Source organism: Eulemur rufifrons, chromosome 10 (genome assembly GCF_041146395.1).
Source record: "Eulemur rufifrons isolate Redbay chromosome 10, OSU_ERuf_1, whole genome shotgun sequence".
In the NCBI taxonomy this organism is placed as follows: Eukaryota; Metazoa; Chordata; class Mammalia; order Primates; family Lemuridae; genus Eulemur; species Eulemur rufifrons.
Window position 1 is genome coordinate 22,573,793 of NC_090992.1, and position 20,649 is coordinate 22,594,441.

Here is a 20,649-nt window from a genome sequence, read left to right on the forward strand (position 1 = left end):
CTAAAGTTAAATTTTAAAATTGCCCCAAGAAAACCAAAGATGCAGTGTCACTTACCATATCATGGTCTGAAACGGGTCCGAAACTGGTGACGAAGATGTCAGTCTTCACTTCGGTTACACGCTCTGATGAAGCAGGAAATTGCGCCAGTGAGTGTCTATCAACAGCCCTTATTAGATCTCACCACCACATACTCACATCCAAATGGGAAATTTATTGGCTTTGATTAGCTATTTCTAAAATTGGTCTACTGTGTAGTCCTGATAATTTACTGCTTACACATGAAATTTCACAGTTAATATTTTCAAAGGAGAATGGAGCCTAAATATGCCACCTTGGGAGGAAGACTTTATGGAAAACTCAGTTGCTGCTTAATGAATTCTTCAAGACTAGACACACTTGCCTAAATGATACTACACTACTTCACATTATAATAAAATATGTTAGCATAAGGATATGGCTTAATCTTAAATATTTTTACACAGCTAGGCAGATTCTCCAGGTATTTAGGCTACTCTTGGGAAGTATATAGCATGCTTGAGCAAGCTTTATTAACTCCTTAAAGACTCAAGAGTATATTGTATAAATGTTTGTTTTCTTGTACTAAATCACAACTGAATTATCCAAATTTCTCCCTGGGAAAAATATGACAACCTATATTAGTATCTTCAATTTAGAGGATGAGGAGAACATATTATAGCATAGGCAAAGGCTATTTAATAGATACTGTTTCAAGCTTAATGTCATTTTATTATATTGGCCTCTGATGGCATATAGATCAACCAATGAAACATATTTATTGTACTTCTGTGACAATGTAACAGACATTTTCAAAGGAATACAGTCACTCACCAAGAACAGAAAAACATTGCTTGCAGAAAAGGAAACAATTTGTTGAGGGATGAGAATAAAAATTATGACATTATAATTTTCACCTTTAGTTCTGAGAAATAGCAGTCCAGTATCTTAAGAAGTTTATTTCATTCATCAAGGAACTTGTATCTCTGGCACAGAACACTAAAAATCTGTTCCAATATATGCAATAATAAATTCCTTTGAAAATCAAGAGCTGGCTTTTCTCTCTCAGCAATTCAATAGTTAATAGTTTCATATAAATTTCTCTCAAGGGGTCACGTTATATGCTACACATCATGTGTAACTCAGTTGATAAAGTAATTTGGAGTTGGAGATATTTCCTTCAATAGCCAATATAATTTTTGAGGGGTTGTTTTTGCAAGAAAATTCATTGGCTACAAAAGGCTTAAATGACTCTCTTGACATAAGAATTATCTGGGTTTACCCTTTAAAAAGTTCAATATGAGGACATAGCTGGCAAAAAAGAAGATTAAAAAATTGTGCTTTTAGGACTCACTTCCAACCTCAGCTTTAAGTTGCTGCAGCAACTGGGTGTAGCGTAAGAGACACAGTTAATAGTGGTTAAGTCTCAACTGTTTTAATCATACTCCTCTTATAACGCCCCTGTTTTCATCACTTCCAGCAGCCATTTCCCCAATATATCCACCTCTCTCTCTCTTCCACATTCTCTCTCCACGTATGTTTTCCACTATACTAATTCTTTTTTTAGTTAAAACATCTGTTATTTCTTAAAACTCCATCAAAAGCTGACACTACTACAATGTCAGAACTACCTTTTAATTAAAAACAATAAAAAGAAAATTCTATCTATTCACAAAAGCTAGAATTTATTATATTAAATGAATTAGCTTTTTACTTTTTTTAATCAGTATGTCCCTTTCTGGTTCCAGCAAAGAAGCCATCAAGTAGATTTTCTTCAATATAATAAAATACATACTTATTGTCATGAAAAAAGTACAAAAAGAAAAACAACAAATAGCAAATCCTGGAGCATATTTTCACCTGGAATTCTTTGTGTACCAGGTATGTTCCTTATTGGAAATAATTTTATTTCTTATTATTTATAGATCTATGCCTTGTAATCAAATGCTCTTGAAGCTCTGTGACTAAGGAGAATCAATATTTACATTATCTCTCTACATAAATCTGGATATGGGCAGACATTCCTGTTATGCTTTTTCAGTCTCACTTTGTTTCCAAGGTTCATTTTTGGTTCTCTCCAGATTATAAAGTGTAAGCTTTGTGGTGAATATCTTATGGAACTTAGTAACATGAAATCAAAATAATGTTAGTTTTTTTTTTAATTTCTATTTTTGAGATGCATACTCATTTAGGGAATATCTGCTAATCCCCATCTGCACACTTGAATACACTTGGCAGGCAAGGTCAGCTCTCCTTGAGTCCTTTATCACTATTACATAATTCCTGAGTGTAGAGAGGGCATAATTTATGCACTTTAAGATAATTGCCTAAAGTAGCTAGTTTCACAAAACTGGTTCACCACATGTTTTAGGAGCAACCAATCTGTATTATCTAGCATGCTAAAGATCCCCGAAGAAGTGAGGTGTCCACTTGCCACATACATGGGCCATTTCCCTCTGTTGTTTCTAGTTTGTTAGTAGATGCCCACGTTACATAAGAAACAAATTAAAACCCTAAAAGCCTATTTATAAAGATTATTACACCAATAAAATAGAACACAAAACATGGTTAAGTTTACACACATTTATTGCCATGCATAATTGTTACTGTGTCATATGGAGTTTAGGCATAAATGGAAAGAAATTCGCATAAATAACTATAACCATATTTTTTAAGTATATTGCTTTTATCTTTCAACTATTCTTTCCCCTAAACTTATTTATCATGCCAGTACCTCATCTATAAGTATTTTATCTTATTTGTACAGGCCATTTGTCTCTGAGATTCCCCAAAACTCACTATTGCAACATTCTAAGGCAAGTACCCTGATCAAGAGCCTCCATATCATGAATCTCTTGAATGACCTTCTCACCATGTATATTAATCATAGACATGTCCTTAAAGAGTTTCTGATTTTTGCTATGTGTTCTTCTATATTTTTTTTTCCTCTAAACATATGCACAATCCCTACACTTCAGGTAGCAAAATTTCCAAGTCTCAAAACTTAAGGATGCCAGTGAGGGTTTGCAGTGAGTAGTCAACTACTAAATGGAAGGGATGAGTGAAGGCATAAGAAGGGGAAGAAGAAGAGTGTAATAAAATTCTGCACACCCTCTGGAACTCGGGACTATTGGATAATTAGAGGAGGAGAACAACCACTCTCCATACTTTCCCTTCTAATATATCTCCCTTGCCACATTTTCAAACAATTCTCTTTGATTTGTCATCAGCCTGTGAGTGAGTGTCCAGTGGAACGAAAAGTTTTCATGGCTGGAAAACTCCACTTATTATCTATTCCTGTGGAAGATTCACAGTGAACATTAACATCCTAACATCTGTAAGAAATCAGGTTTTACCTCTGAGTTTCCCAAAATTATTTGAGAATGCTACTTCAAGACATGACAAAAGCTTTAGGATAAGCTTGAGGTCAATATAATACATGTTGTTAGTAAACAAAAAAAAATCTTCATAATATAAGTTTAGAAAACTTAGAAAAAAGTTAAAAAAAAAATCCCTGCAATGCCACCATCCACAGAAATCTACTTTCTATTCAAATATATACTTGATCTTCTGCAAACCACATCCTCATGCAGTCCAATACATTTTCAACAACCAGGCGATGGGTTCCTTTGACTCAAGGTATATCCTTCACCACAGCTCACCAGGAATTTCCTGAGTGGTATGTGAAGTCATTATTTTTTAGAACAGAAGTTTTAGTAATCCCAAGTGCAAAGGCCTAAGATAGAGCATGGTTGTGAATGAATTTCAGCATAGTAAAGTCACTTTTTTGGCAAAGAAGTGGTGGTTTGAAATCAAGATCTCTTTAGGCCTAGGACCAGGCTTAAATGGAAAGTGTGCTCCTATTTATGTGCTTTGGCTAAGATCTAGGGGAATTATTGAGAAACCTTCTTTTCCTCAAGTGCTGAGAAAATTTAGTCTCTCAGCCCCTCCTACAAATGAGAACCCATAGAATATATATACACACACACATCTATGTATGTATGCACATATATATGCACACACATGTATGTATGCATGCACATATATATTATTTAAGGAACATTGAAATCTAAATAATATGCTCTAACACCAATATTTATTGACTTAGCACCAGGCTCTAAAGTATTAGAAATAACTAGAAAGTATCCAAGGCCTTTCTGTTGCTCACACGAGAAAAAGCCAACAAATTTTTATGTTTCAATGTACTCTATTTAAGAGGACACAACATGAATCAGGAACGTCTAATGAAGATAACCTAAAATTATTATACACCTAGCCAAAGAAACGTGAGTGAACTCCTTATGTAACGAGGAAATTGTCTGAAAGCAGAAATCAATTAAAATAACTTGATTGGAAGAAATGTTCAAAGAGCCAATTAATCAAATACTTCTTTCAATCATATTTTCTTCAGAATAATCCTCCCACATTCAGTGTAGAAAGAAAGTCAAAAAATTCTTTAAGTATAAATATACATATAGGTTCACATTTTCAAGGGAAAGACATGGAATAGCATTCTTTAAAATGGGATCATGATAAAGAGAAAGATTATTATTATAGTTTTTGGGGCTATCTCAAAATAATGCATCAATGTAAGTGAAGTATTTGAAGATAAATAAACACACTAATATGTCTTTAAATAAGCACACCCTTCAATGGTGTCTGTCCATATATACAAACACACATGCATACGTGTAAACATGTAAGCAAATACTATATTAGATACTCTAACTTCCATTTTTACTGGGAATTTCCTACAATGTTGATATCCTGCTGATAAGTACTGAAATAACAGATGTTTTGAAGTGATAATTCAAAAAGACGATTAGTACAGGAGGCAGAAATGAGAGAAAAGCAGGGTAGTAAAATAAGTAGTAAGCACATTAGATGAAGAGTTTAAACACTCAGATTTAAACTCTGATTTTCCTCGAGAATAAGCTGTGACCTAAAGTCACAATCCTTTAAATCTCCGAGTGTGTTTTTTCTCATCTTGTGAAAGAAGAAATAATACCTGCACAGTTGAGTTGACGACATAGCATATTGGAGTGAGGCTCAAATAAGACTGTGATGCCAAAAACACTTTGAGAGGCATCTACTGGGTACATGGATTTAGTCAATAAATGTTTATTGAGCATTTTCTATGTGCCAGTTAGGCCCTATTCTAGGGAACAGTAATACAATGATGAACAAAAGTGAAAATTCTTCTCCTCTTTTGTAGTATATCTCATAATTTTTTTAGGAAAAACATGGTTTAGATATATTAGAGATGATAGATAAATAGGTAAGTAGAGAGACATAATTGCATATGTATTCACAAACACATACACAAAAATTCTGCTAATTAAATTCAGATCATTATAAATGCTCTGATACAATGTCTTTCAAAGAGATAAAATTTGAACTGAGACCTTAAGATGAGAAAAATTTAGTGACAGCCAGATCCGGGGAAAAACATCAAGGAGAGGGAAAAAACAGGCAAAGGCCCTGAGGTGAGAATAAATGAGTTATGTTTAAGAAACAGAAAGCCCAGTTTATATGGAGCCTGGCGACTCTGATGATCATGGTACAATATGACACTCTAGAGGCAAGTGGAGCTACACCTGAGAAGCCTTGTGCATTTCAGTAAGCAGTTGACCTTTATTCTAACACAGTAGGAAACCTTTGGGTAATGAAATGAAATGATGTTACTTGCAATTTAAGAAGATAGCTGAATCTGTGTGAATAGCGAATTGTAAAAGCGACTGTAATAAAAAAACGGAGGAGGGAATGAATAAAAAATATTGTACGTGGTATTTTCTTAGGAATGGCTATCACAACAACTTCTTTAATATGGCATTGACCATGTTTTCACTGGAGATGCTCTCTCTGGGGAACTCAGAATAATATTTACTAGACGCAGTTCCACGGGCTCATAACTTATGGAGGTGGTGTAGTGCCTCCTTGAAGCTACTTTGTGTCTATTAATTCATAGAGGCAGCCACTACATGGAGACTAAATGGACTAACATTAGTCATCATAATAAAATGTATCTCAAAACCTTACTTTAAAATGGTCCTGTTTGGAAATTGAAAATATCCTGGGCTCCCACATAAACATGAATGCACACTTCTGGATCAGGCAATGTTCCAGCTCCCTGCCCACCTACCTCGACCAACATTTTTGCTCCCTGTCTTTCATTTCCATTCCCTTAATGCATTAGAAAAATTGGCAACTTTCCCCTAGCTAGTACGTAGAGCTACTTAATTTTGGCTGTGTTCAGCTACAAAATGTGGATATGGGGTAAATAGACACCCAAGTTTCAAGATATTTAACCAATCCCTGACCCTTTGGTGTTTTTGGATTCCAAGAACTCATATGATACAAGCATCTTCTAGGAAGAAAGTTCATTTTTATTGCAGTAAATAACTCACTTCCACTGAGAAATTCCCTCCTTATGTTAAAATATGAGCAGTCTCTATTGGGATAGGTCTAATCTTTAAAGAAGAGTGTGCATTGTGCTGTTAGAGGCATGGGTTTCTTTTGGTCTGTGTAAGTCTTGATCAACATTGTGCAGATGGTGATAGCCTTGAGACATCATATTTCCAGTTCCCAGGGTAGTATTTTAGTGATATGAGAATAATAATATAACAATCTTGGAGGAATAGATTATCATTTAGGACCTTTCTTTCTCTTAAGTTTTCCAAAAATGGCTGTTTATGACAATTAACAATGAGATAAATACACATCTCGGGAACACTACATTATCTTTCAAATATAGAATTCAGAATCCACCACAAGAAAAGTCATAATATATACACAACATTTTTTAAGGATACCACATTGGTACTGCAATCAAGACGAGAAATGGAAACTGTGTAAAAATGTCAAGAGTAGCTACACACAAAAAAATAAACTGCAGTTGTTTACTAATACTAGGGTCTTTATAACTTGAGCATAGACTCAGTGGCTACACTTTATCTGAGGAAATTCTTGGCATTGAATTAGGTAGATGATTTATACAGAACAGGAAAGATGAGAGTAGAAAGTTTTCTGAGCATGCTAGAACATTCCTTTGGGTATCCAGGTTGGATTCATTACACAAACTGTCTTCATGAGCTGACTGGAGATGGCCGGAAAAGGTTGAAAGGTGCTCACTGTTGATTTTACCAATTCCTCTTGGGTTTTTGATAACTGCCTTTTCTCTGAAATTGAATTGAGTTATGGAATGTCTAGAATAATATTTCTGTGGAAATGAGTTGCATTATGCCAAAATCTGAGCATCTGTTCCGCACCTTGCATTAAAAGCACCAGATAAAACTACAGCAAATTCAAAAGGAAGGATTCTGGGATAAAATTGCAAAAGGTAATATTAAGGCCATTTTCTAGTAAAGTAAATGCAACAACAACAAAAAGTGATGGGATAAACCTAACTTTACACTATTTTACTTATATTGTCAGTAATTTAGAATCATTTTATCTAATGCTATCACATTGTGACAGAAACGTCCTTTCTATTTTTCGAATTCTGGCTTTTTAATGTAAATACAAAATATGTGTTTTAAGATTAGTTGAATGTGAATAAAATGTTTCTCTCTGATCTCAATGTCACTTGGGATATAAGAAAATAAAAGATCACATGAATATCAGACACCTTATAATCTTGAGATAGATCAAGCTAAATTTTAAAACATACTAAACTATACTGCTTTTCCTATCCTCCAGTCATCTAAACTTTACAAAGTTGCACAAAATTTCACAAAACCTAATCAGTTTTTTTCCCAGCATTCTTAGTTTTCCACTTTTTCTTATTTTTACATAAAGAAACACAACCCAAATAGTAAGTTAACTCCCTCAGAAGCTGACACCATTTTGCCAGCTGCAGGTAATTTCCAACCCAGTTGCCTTGCTTTAGGAGTTGGGAATTCTTATATCTTAAAGCTGAGATTCTTTGCATTAATTTAGCTAAACTGTTTTATACAGGCATACATAATTCAAGATTAGGAAAATTATGATGATAAAAGAAAAATCTTCTTTCAGACATAAATTGTTTTTTAAATAATGTATTACTGTTAAAATACCTCCAGAGAAAGCTCTAGTCACCGATGCTCTTCTAATTGATACTTTGAAGCAAAAACAAAAATGAAAACAAAACAAAGCCCCCAACACCAAAATATCCAAATCTGCAACACTTACATGGAAATGAAGAAAACTTTAACTAGATCTTGGGATAAAGTCCCTTCACCATCTACACTCTTACCTATTCTCTACTTCTCCACCCATCTATCTAGGTTTGTCATATTAGGAGTATACATTCATCGCTCATTCCCTTGCCATGTTTATCTATGTGCTTTGATGTAAAATCTTTGAGAGGCATCCATCACCCTGTACATTATTGATTGAGATTATATATGACTGCATTTAGAAATTATAACAATATTTCCAGGAACTACCATTAATAGGGAGAGAGATGATGGAAACTTGTTTCTTCTGCAGTTCCTTCAAAATGTGGCACAACAATTTCTTCAGCTCTAAACCATTTGTGTTCCAGTTAAGGATTTGCCCTAATTTGTTTTCCAAAAAGTGAAATGATTTTGTTTTTCGAAGAAAAATGGTTTTTTTTTTTTTTCTGTTTTTTTTTTTTTTGTAAGCCAGATAGGTGAGAATGAGCCCGTGGACAGAGGAAAGGGGAAGCCCTTAGCTTGGTGGCATGTCGCCTGAACAATACAATGAACATCAGCCAGGCTCACGCTGGAATTTCAGCATATCATAAACAAAGTGCAGCCTGCACGTATGGTGAAGCAAAAGGAAAGGGATTTAATTGTCCATAAAACCTGAAACCTCCCTTCAAAATCACTCCTAGACTACAGAGAAGCCAATATGAAAGTGATTGAAATCTCACCGAAATGGGTGCAGCTCAGTGGGATCATTATTTAATTTTTTAGGAAGCTAGAGTACATCCAGTCCCCCTTCATTTATTATAATATAGCTAAAAAGGAAGAAAACTCAGGAAAATGAATTTCCTTAGAAGATTTTTGTTTTGGCCCAGATTTAAAATAAAAAGAGCGTCTTGATTAATCAAGGGACACCTGCGTCTCTCGTCTCTCTGGGTTCATAAGGTCTATTCCTCCCTTTACTATTTCCTCTCTGTCATTCTCCTTCACCTTCTCAATTCTGCTCACTCCCCTCTGTTCTCTCCTTATTGTGCATCCTTCTCTTTTGCTCCCCTTTCTCTGTTAACCTTTTCTTTCTTATCTTCCCATTTTTCTGACTCTTACCTTTTCTTCCCCTATTTCATTCTTCTATACTGACCATGATTAAGCCAAGAGTTCTTTGAAAAACAGGCTTCAGCCCCTAGTTGCAAGGAAGAAGCAGCCCCTCATGTCTTGCCACCAAAGAAACAATTTAGAGATGAGAATGAATTCAACAATTACTGACAAGTTTGATTTGCATTTTATGGATAACTATTATTTTAATTCAAGCCTATTTAAAATTTTCCTCATATACTTTGTACTTAAAATATGAACATGTCCAACTCATTTTTCTCTTTATGATCCTGAAGAGTTCCACATATTCTAATTCATTTTTGTCCTTCTACCAAAAAAAAAAAAAAAGGACTTCCAAGAGATCTCTCTCTATATTACCCATTTATTTTCACTTTTTCAGGGTTGTACTGGGTCCTCACAAGGTAGACATTTTCAACAGTGTTACAATATATGCAAACTGATTTCTATCATCTGATCAACCAAGTTACATATTTTGTTTCCTAGTTATTGAATTCAAGATGTATATTTCTAAAAGCAATCCCATACCTTCTGATGCAGTGTGTGTTTCTGAAAAAACAGGTCGTGATGAATTTGCACATACAAGAGTTTCTTATATTAGTCTCAAGTCTTAGCTTTTCACATTTTCTGAGGACATTCAGAACCCAAAATCCTTGCCTTTGGCACAATGTTATTACTTTTATAAAGCCAGACTTTTGTCATAATAAAGAAGACAGCAGGTCCCTTTCTCTTACAACAGGAGATTAAACTAGCTGTGATCGTGAATTTACTAAGAGAAAACTTTTACCCCCTTATATGCTAATGATAATCTTTTAAGTATTTCCTTTACACAGTGTTTCCATCTAAAAGCAAATGGCTCATGTAAAAAAATGAAAGGGGAGGGTCCATTTTGCAATGGGGATCTACTGAAATGTATGTCATACTTAAATTACCAGAAATTTATGGTAAAGGAATGAAATTCAATACTTCGAATTTGAAAAAAAAAGATAATTTCAATTTATAGCAGCTAGCAATCATGGTGTTAATATGTTTGTCTAATTCTATAGCTGATTATGTCTTAAAAAGCTCTTAAAACTATATTTAGTATTTTAAACTATAGTTCTTTAAAGACAGAGACATTCTCAAAATGTACTTAAAATGTTGATGATTCTGTAGATATAAGTGATAAACACATACCATTCTATCCCTTAAGAATTAAAAAATGTGCTCCAAAAATTATTAAAAAAATACTTTAGTCAGTATTAAAGCTTTTTCATAAATCTCAAGTCTATCACATTTAATTGTACTACATTCCAGTAGAATATTTAAAATAAAATGAGAAAATACTTGAGCTACATTTTTGTTTTGATTTCTATTATACTCTCAAAATCAGCCTTACCAGGAATCAGAAATATCAGAAAATCATCTTCAGTAAAATCTAAAGTACATCCACTGTTTTAATTTACTCAAGTCCTGGAGTTCTCTACCACTATAGCACATTGTATTCATTTCAATTAAAAAGAAGATACCTTGTCTATATTTGGCTAACTACTATTTCTGCTCTTTAAATGCAGGGCTATATTTGTTATTTTCTGGGATTAAACAGATAATAAAGTAGATTCTACAAAAATAAAAAAGTTACAGTATGAATTAATGTAATTACCTCTGTAAGCAAATCTACCAGTATCTCAAGTATTGAAAATTGGCTTTTCTCACTACTTTTAGTCTAATTTATACATTCTCAGGGTCCATATCTCTCCATGGTCTAGGTCTGCATATGATGATTAGGCAAAATGATTCTTGCTTGAACCATACTTGATTACAGATTTGATATATACATTTATTAAAGAGGAGTTATATACAGTTAAATGAAAATGAGCAGTCATGGGTTGTTACTTGTACTCCGAATGAAACACAACCACACAGCTGATCATTAAACAAGATATGTGTTTGTATACAAAAAATTCTTTAATAAATTGAAAACTACGCACAGATCTTTCTGGGGATACTCATATTAACCAATATTTCCTAAACCAGGGGAAAGAGAATGTTTAGATATGTTATGAAATTCTCCTGATTTTATAGGGAATGTAATCACAGAGCAGGAAGCAGATTCATTCAGTAAAGGAATCAGATACACTGAGATCAGTACTTTCAAAAGTCTTGCGTTTTAAAAGTTATATCACTAGCCTATTTCTTCTTTCTATACATTCCTCCTCTAGATAGGCTTTAGAATTTATTACAATTTTTTTAAATCAAGAATAATTTTTGAAGCCAATCCAGTTGTTTAAATGTACGCAGACATTTTACATCATGTACACAATCATGCTCTCCATTTTGTGACTTCCCTATTTTGACTTAAAAGATTTCTTACTAAAAACAAAATTGTAAACTAGGTGGAGCCTAAACCTGAAGAAATTCATATAGCATGTCCTGAAAGGAGTATTTGAAATTGATTAGAAAAGACATCTGGTGAAACCTTTGACATATATTTGAGTTGTGTCTTTGACAAGGCAGTTCCCCTTAAACCTCTGAAATACTAATGACCTTTAGCAGCCTCAGAATAGACCCAGGATGCACATCCGTGTGATTACACTATGCAAAATATTTTTAAGTGACTCTAAATCCATGCTACCATTGTGTTGCAAAATCAGTTTTATTCTTTGCTTTAGACATCTATGATGTCTAAACAAAGAAAAGGTGGTGTCGTTAATATTGCCATTTACTTTTTAAATATTGCTATTAAATGCTTTCTATAAATGCTCTGGAAAAGGTACAGTATCAGCTATAGCTGGGAGTCATAGATTCTAACCTTGATTTCCTGTGTGACTTTGAACGATAATTTATTTCCTTGTTTCACTTGTTTTACTCTAAGATCAGTATTTTCATCTGCCTTCATTAGTCTTTGTTTAACCAAATAAGATAGTTTGATTATCTTATTCAATGGTTCTTCAAATAGTGTTCAATTTCTAGAACTATTTATTCTTACTGTTATATGTATTGTGTTATTAAGTGCTATCTTCTTCCTAAGCAGAAATTCATCAGTATAACCAATTAATTGATATACCAAAAAATAAAATTTTATTACCAAAAATTAGTATATAAGTTTAAATGTCTGGTTAAAAAAAAAAAAAAACCACTACCGTCTCTCTAATTCACCCATTATCCTAGAGGTGATGGTAATCTAACACAAAATAGTGGATCGATATGTAATTTTCCAAAATAAATGTTTAACGCAATAGAATTAGAGATATCCTGCTGGAATTCAATGCAGACATAGCAGTACTAGGTGAGGTAGATGCAGTCTTTGTGCTGGAAGGGAGAATATTACCCCCATTTTTCCCTGTATAATCAAATCATTGCACAGAAAACATTTTGTTTGTCAAATAAATGTAAGAACTTCTTCATGTCATTATGAGAATCTCCTGTCTGCCTTTTACTACATTTGGGTATGTACGTGAAACTACCATAGAAAATTGAATTAACATAGAGTGACCTATTAAAAATAGAATTCATCATTAAACTACATGCTTCCATTCTTATTACTTAACTCTTTAGAGGGAAGGCAATGTTGTAATAGTAAAGATTTAATATTTTCCTCTAAATCAAAGATACAATAATACAACCCACCTCCCAATCCTGGTCTTAGGCGATTGTCGTAACCATCTAGGAGTCTGTCCAAAATCCTGGTGAAGACAGTGGTATTGTCTTTAAGTTCATCTTGCAATGAGGGCTGTCCATAGCTGAAGCAAAGCATAAAGAGAAGCAATGGTTAAATTATACATTTCTACTAAAACTTCTTTCCAAATAAAACCTTTTCCAGATTTTTCTATCTTCCTTTCTATTGAAACTTCATTTGAAAATTATTTTTGGTAAAGTAAAAAAAAAGGCATATTTTAACTCTTCCTCATTGATGATAAGTTCTTTATTCTAATATTTCTAAATATAAAAGGAAAATCACAGAAAATGAGTTCTATCTTCTTACTTTTTGAATTCTCAACATGTATATTATGTTGAAATGCATGTCTTCTCTGAGCAAGCAAAAATGTTAATACACGCTACACAAAAGATGTGAGAAACTTCTTTCCAAATTAAAAAGTTATCAAAATAATTGATAGTTTTGTTTTTAATTTAACATGTTGCAAAACCTTAAGTTTTCACCTACCAAATATCCCTTGCTTCTTCCACTTCATATAGATCTGCGTTTTGTTTCTTTTGATGCTCTTTTAAAATATTTAGATGAGAAGCATAGATAAAACATTTCTTAGGATAATTATATTTTTACATTAAGTGTGCAAATGTTAATTCCCCTTAAGATTTATGAGCCAATTTTTAAAAATTTGTCTATTCAAACATCTAATTAATTGAATTTTTGTCATTTCCGATCTTAGACATAAAAGAGACCTTGGAAAAGATCAAGTTCAATATTCTTAATTTATGATTTACTAAACTGTAGTACAGTTTTAGTGTTTTGTTTAAGAAGACACAACCGTTTGTGACCAAGCTCAACCTAGAACCTAGCTTTCTCCAACTTTTAGTCTAAAATTTTATTTCCTTTCTTCTATATTGGAATAATTGTTTCTATTTAAATGTTACTAGTTGATGATGTAGCTTGTATCCCTTACTGTTATTAGCATTTGCATTTCAACCACATAGTGACTGCAGTTCAAAAATTATGCATTTTTTACATCAATGGCATTGCTATCTATGCTCCTTCAATCATATTTTATTTAATGATTACCATGACACTTCCAAAATCCTTTAAGAGAAATGTTTTCTATCTTAGGATAGATCATATTTACTGATACATTTAAATAATTGCTCTGACCTTGGGTAAAATAAAATGAATATAGGGTGTAAACTAAGAGATGGCCACAAATCTATCACTTTCGTACTTTCTACTTAATATGTTTTTGGCTTGTGTGTTTATATTACTGAAAAATATAAGAAAAATAGTAACATTTGAAACCAGAATTCACTTATTTCACAGCAGAAAGAAATATAATCAAAATATCATTTCAAAAACAAACACTGTTTTGCAGGTAATTAATTCTGTATTGGCAAAATGCAATGGCCATTTTTCTGATAAAATTTTAATTTATTAACGTTATTATAGCTAAGGGCTATCCATAATATTAAATATGTTAAATGTGCCTCTATGGAACAATTTTTCATTCTCCTAAATTCAGCATCCATGCCATGCAGATTAAGGGTTTAGTCTCCTTTGGCAAAATTAAGCATCTTGCTGGTTTTTTAAATCAAATTTTCAACGAGCTCTGTGTCTTCCAGTATGTCTCATTGGCAGATGACAGCAGTAAGGCAAAAATAGTGTTCTGAATGCAATTATTTATAAAAACTCATTGTCACAAAAGCAACTGCCATGCATGCATCTTTCAAGGATGTTGGAAGGTCATCTTGATAAAGATGAAAAAGAAATGCTAGCACACCCTAAGTTGTGAGGAGGTCCTGATCAAGAACTCTAAGGAAGAAAGCAATAAAGCAAAAAGGGGAGAAAAGATGAGATAGGGCAATCAAACAAAGTATATTTACATAGTTAATACAATCCTTACAATATGGGGTGTTTATTACCTTTACCTGCACCCCTGTGTTTTTACAGCTTAAATAAAATTCAGGAGATGCTTTATTTCCAGTTTTATCTTATAAACATTGCTTTCACCAACTGTTTGCATAGCCATGAAAATGTCAAAAGAGACCCCTGACCCTTCTCCAAGAAGACCAGTTCTGCTATCCCAATTGGAATGGAAATCTTTCTTTTCTATGACTTTCTAACCAGGTTCTTCCTCATCTTTACTTCTAACTTACTATGTCAAATTGCAGTTGCCAGAGAAGAACCCTAAGAAAAAGATCAAGACTATTTATTTGGCATTAAACATTCATGCCAAAGTAGTGCTTCCTAAACTGAATATATATTTTGAAGAGAAATGTCAGCTACAGTACCCGATTTTGAGTCCATATGAACCACTACATAATAAAACACTGTGCACTAACTCCATCTACAGGTCATTACAATAGTAACACTTCATATAATTTTTCAAAAGCAGTAAAGCCCATTTAACTTCTCAGATTAAGGTTATCTGACAATAATGCATGTCCTGTTCACTTGGTGGTCAGTGTTTACCCCACACAATAGCAAAAAATAACAACAGATGACTTTTCAATTTTGAAAAAGCTCCCTAAATTCATATGTCTTTCCAGACTACTCTCTCTCTCTCTTCCTTAACGCATAAGAGTTCAATTTCCACTACATTTTGAATAAACCCATGTTTTTATAATATGTCTAAGGCTTTCTTATGGGCCACAGGAACAGGCTACACAAAAAATATAAAAGTAGATAAAGAAGAATCCAAAGTATTTGGTCATTTATATATTTACTACTGTAAGAAGATTATATGTTTGATTGAATCATTAGAAAATATTTTAAATAATGGTTAAGCTTATTAATTTTTTCATAACTTGTCTTCAGAGTAGTTATGCTTAATTAGAGAAGTTTGATTTTACCTACTCAAGTTTCTTAAATATTTATCTAGTATATTTTACCCCTATTGGTTTAAAATAATGGTTTCAAAACATAATATGCACACGCATTTATAGAGACCTGTAACTTTAAAATTACAAATATTATTTTAAACATTCTACTTCTATATATTCACAAGTTACTCTATGAATACAATTGACTAGAAATCTTTTTGTAGGAAAATCAACTCAAACAATATGCAAACATTAATTGGAGTAACTTTTTCTAAGAATTAGTAAGCCGCATGTTTTGTTCAGTCACAACTAAACAGTGAAAAGTTCAATTTAAGGCTTAAATGTTGAATTAACACGTTTCTTAACAAAGGTTTGTTAAGTGTATTCTAACTAACATGCACATAAGATGATTATTTTTTCATACTACTCTTCTCTATTCTTAGCTGGAAGTTTGTTGCAGTTAAGTTTTTTTGAATTCCCTGAGTCATGAATTCATCCAAGGACAATTTTCTTCCCCCTGATGGAATAAATGAAAAGTTACAGAAATTCTCATGCAGATTTAAAATAAAGTGTCCCCACCTTCTTCCAGTCAATGTGCTCAGAAGGAGGGTCCAGACCCAAAGACAGTCAGAGAAACCTGGACTTTTCTTCATTTCGGGCTTGAGCAGCTGAAAAGTAGAATAAGTAGAGATCAATGTCTCTTGCAAGAAACATCAGGTTATAACCACTAGGGCTGACTGAGGCAGTTTAGATGAATGCTTTGAAGTCAGGAAATGACCTCACTGGGATATGACACCTCATTGGAAGCAATGGGAACCTGGACCATCCATTCTCCACTTTCCCTTCCAATTCTCCATTCAGAAATGTATCAGTGTCTTAATTTCTCCTGTAAAAAATATAAGTTGAAATTCTTTCAGTTGACAATACTGCTCCCCATAAAACCTGTAAGTTGTTCTTCTCTAGGTTTTATATTTACCATATAGTTTGATTTATTCTCTTCTTCTTGTTTATCATCCGAACATTTTGACCTTTCTGATTTGAGTTCCCACAACTGACTGTGCATTAAAAATTTTAATCTAGTATCTCTAACAGGGAGAACATGTTTGGGGGTGGGATGAGGTAGGTTAACATGCTCTGTTGACTGAATTTATCTTTGCATTCTGGATGTACCTTTATTTTAGAAGCAATTGTTTTTATCTCTTTTTATAAAAACACTGGAAACACACTGTTGAATGCCAGAATCGTGCTTATATTCTATGCCTGTGATTGTCTTATTAAATATGCTCCCTAAAGCTTCTGTGAGGCTAAAGGACATACTTTATAGTCAAGCCATGTGCTGATCTCCCTCTCACATACAAACCACACCACATAAATGCACACAAACATGCCTACACATATCTTTTAAGCCCTCTCAAATTCTGCCAGGTTGCTGATAGAAAACGTTCCATCTGAAACAGATGGGAAGCTGGAGTGCTTTGCTTCGCATGAATAAAGGGATCTTTTTTCCCTCTTAGGTAAAGTGCAATCAATCACCATCTGATTGTTGAATTTAGACTTGATAGTGGGGTGCTGGAAGAATGGAGTCCAGAAAGCGTAGAGAATTGAAAATATATATAGTCTATGTGTGGAGTTGATTTTGGAGATTCAGTGCACTCCCTGGTTGAGGAGCAGATATGGTAACATTTTACTTTAATGTGCTATAATTAATTCCAGTCATAATATGAGAAATTTATTTGTTAGTACTTCCCTGAATCTATACTCCTTAGGAGGGTCAGTGATTAATGGATTGCAAGTCTTTTAAAGCTTATTTTTTCCTTAAGCACTCTATAGTTTAATGTGATATTCCTCCAAATCCATCTACAAAATGCTTTCCACACTCTCGGGAGTCATTAAAATCAGTAAAAACCATTACAAACAGGCATGTAAGCAATGAAACATAATATGTTTAGAGTGAAATGATCGAGATAAAAACTGTGAGCCTCATCATAGCTTTTACTGAATTTAGTGGCTGGTTTTGACACCGATGAGTTGAATATGGCAAGAAATCTTGGATAAATATTATTACGTTAAAATATTGCATCTAAATTGCACCATTATAATTTACCATTTGATTAATCTTTAACATCTGTTATGAGGAGAAAACAACTTCCCTCAGCCCTATTAATATTCGTTGATCTTTATAAAGAGGTGGAATTCCTGAAGGGGTAAACAAAACACAACAAAACCCTGAGGCAAAGCACCATAGCTTTTTGCCCTCCTCTGACATTTTAAGAAGAGAAAAACAAACCTATCATGGCACTTCGGTTGTTGAGTGAGAAAGTTTCTTGCAAATAAAAACATAATAGTTTAAAAGAAGCTAAACCACTGCCTTAGCACTTTCCACCTTCAACCTGCCCCCTCCCCCAGACACACACTCCAAACGCCACTATCCCATGCCACTCATACCAAAGAATAAGTTGACTTTTTCATGTTCAGAGTGGGAGAGACCCCTACACCAGAGGGCATTTGAGCAACGTCCACTAGAAAGGAAAAAAGAGGCAATTTTGCAGCCAGCACGACTGAGTGCCTTCCCTAGGATGGAACTGGGAGACAGGTTTTCTGTCTCAGCGTCTTAACTTCAGGTGATGGCCCCCAATGCCCCTCCCCAACTCACCCTAGCTCCCCCTTGCAAAAAAGAGAGAGAGAGAGAGAGAGAGACCAAAACAACATGTCACCACCCACCCCTTGGAATAAAATCAAATATGCCTAAGAAAGGGGGGAAAAAAGAGAGCGGAAAAAAATAATGCCCCTATGCTGCTGCGGTTTTCACCCTAAAAGAAAAACATTCGTTGTTTCTACCTGGTATGGGATCAGGCTCTTGTCCTGCTAGCTCTCTCTGGCTTGCTCGCTCGCTCTCTCTCCCCCTCGCTGTCTCTCTCTCTCTTTATCTCTCTGTCTTTTCCACTCTTGCATGCCTGTCTCTCCAGCTAGGAAAAGCCACTTTCAGATCTCAGCGTATCGCGGTCCGAAGCCGCACTTACCTCCGGCCCCCTCTGGGCACGGGATCGCTCAAGACCGGGAAAAGTCTGCGAGAGAAAATTGTGGAGAGCCGGAGCCGGCGCGAGTCTGCGAGTCCGGGCGCGCCGAGCGCAGGGGCGTCCTCGCTCCGCCGCTCACTCACTCGGTCTGAGCCATCATGGACTCTGCGTGCTCCTCTGCTGAAGATTGCACACCCAAATTTGCTTCCCAATATCCAATCTGCAGCTATACAACAAAAGATTTCTCTTTACCAAGACAGTAGTAATACGTCCCAGGGCAAACCGGATGTGAAATAGGCGGTGACTTCATGCCAGAGAGATTTTATTTTAGAAAGGAAGGTGGTACCAGCCTCTGGATCTGGAGACCAATCCGCCCATATTTTATATGCAGCACAATTTAACTTGCACCGCTCTGGTCCTAATCCACTTCTCTCTAGCTGCAGGCTCAAATCCTTCTACAATCTGCTGCAAGCTTCCCTTTTTGGAGGGGAGTGGGAATGGGGGAGGGAAGGGTAGAATGGGAGAGACATAGGGACTACACTTAGCATCTTTTCGCACTTGGCGATTTATGATCACCCTATTTTAAGGTGTGCCCGTTAAAAATACAAACGATCAGTGAAACTGGTCCACCTTTGATCAGATCTTCACGACTGCATACAAATGAATGAACGCAGGCTGTGAAACTGGGAGATGCAGGGTTACACATGTGGAGAGCGCACTCCCGTCTCGCCTCTCTCCCTCACACACGCTCCCACACGTATGTCTAAGTCCCTGTGTCTTGCAGAGTCACGAATGGCGAAGGGATGGCAGGAAGAGTTCTGGCCGGCGGGGAATTGGCTACAGGCTTTAGAGAGTCTTTCGCACTTTCTCAGGTTGGGAGCGCTTTTCAGCCCACCTTGGTCTGTAGCTTAGAGGACAGCAAGAACACCCTTCCGAACCGGGTTTTGATCTTTGGAGACAACTGTTTGTCTGTGTGTGTTATCATGGAGCAAACACAGGTGTCTTTAACTCTGAATTGTATTGGGTTCTTGGACGAAGAATATTTAAGTTGAAATACATCGCCTTGATCCTTTTTCGAGGTTTGAGAGTCCTATCTTCATTTCCGGAATTATTCCTTTGCCTCGAGCTCCATCATTCTAGGATTAGGAAAATGGGAGAGGGGGAGGAGGAATTTTTAGAAGTCAGGACAAAATCCGCTTCTAATTTTTTTTTCTTTTTCCCCTCTGCCCTCGTCTGTTACCCTCCCTCGTAGCTCTCCACCCTAGAATAATTATACGCTAGGGAAGGAGGGTGTGTTTCAACACCAATCTAACTAAATTTCCAAGGAATCGGGGATGACTGTGGTTCCCTCCTCGGATTTTGTGAATGGCTGTGGCATAGAGGGGCTGGGTGCTGTCTTCCTGGGAGCGCTTACTGGAAAGATCTGAACCGCTGGGAGCTGTCCCTTCAACACTTTCGCCCAGACACAGCAGGAGGTCCTGGAAAGATGAAGTTCCCCCATGTAAAGTTTCTGGTGGATAAGGTCAGAGCTTTGATAAGGTCACTGGCCATTTCTCCCGAGTAGACTTCTAGCAGAGGGGATGTTTCAGATGGGAGGAAGCTTGATCAGGCAATGTAATAACCTAAATAGCCAGTCCATACCACATTTGGGGTTTTGATTCTACAAGTGTTCCTTGACCTTGTGCTTCAATGCACTCAGTTTATCTGATTAAAACTTAAGTTAGGTGATTAAAATGATAAAGAATATAAAATTGAAGACCACATTCAGAGTTGGGCTTGGTTACCACCTGAGTTTTGATGTGAATTTTTCACTGGGAAATTATTTTAGAGATTAAATTTTGGGAAGGGAGATTTGAAGATTATTTTAGAATGCCCCTGTTTCTGGGCAATA

At 35.2% G+C, this 20,649-nt stretch overlaps 1 protein-coding gene across 3 annotated transcripts in view; it reads right to left on the reverse strand.

Annotated features, from left to right (window-relative positions):
- Window positions 1–19,443, reverse strand: part of GABRA1 (gamma-aminobutyric acid type A receptor subunit alpha1) — a 55,500-nt gene extending 36,057 nt beyond the window's left edge. The window contains exons 1-5 of one of the 3 annotated variants that reach the window (XM_069484253.1): window positions 19,389–19,443; window positions 18,762–18,984; window positions 16,321–16,409; window positions 12,883–12,995; window positions 56–123 (exon numbers count right to left, since the gene is read on the reverse strand). In XM_069484253.1, the coding sequence (XP_069340354.1) occupies window positions 56–123; window positions 12,883–12,995; window positions 16,321–16,394 (255 nt within the window). In that variant the 5' untranslated portion in view covers window positions 16,395–16,409; window positions 18,762–18,984; window positions 19,389–19,443. Of the gene's footprint in view, window positions 1–55; window positions 124–12,882; window positions 12,996–16,320; window positions 16,410–18,579; window positions 18,643–18,761; window positions 19,056–19,388 lie in introns of those variants that run through there. The other 2 variants (XM_069484254.1, XM_069484255.1) reach the window with 2 other exon arrangements.
- Between the last annotated feature and the right edge of the window lie 1,206 nt (window positions 19,444–20,649).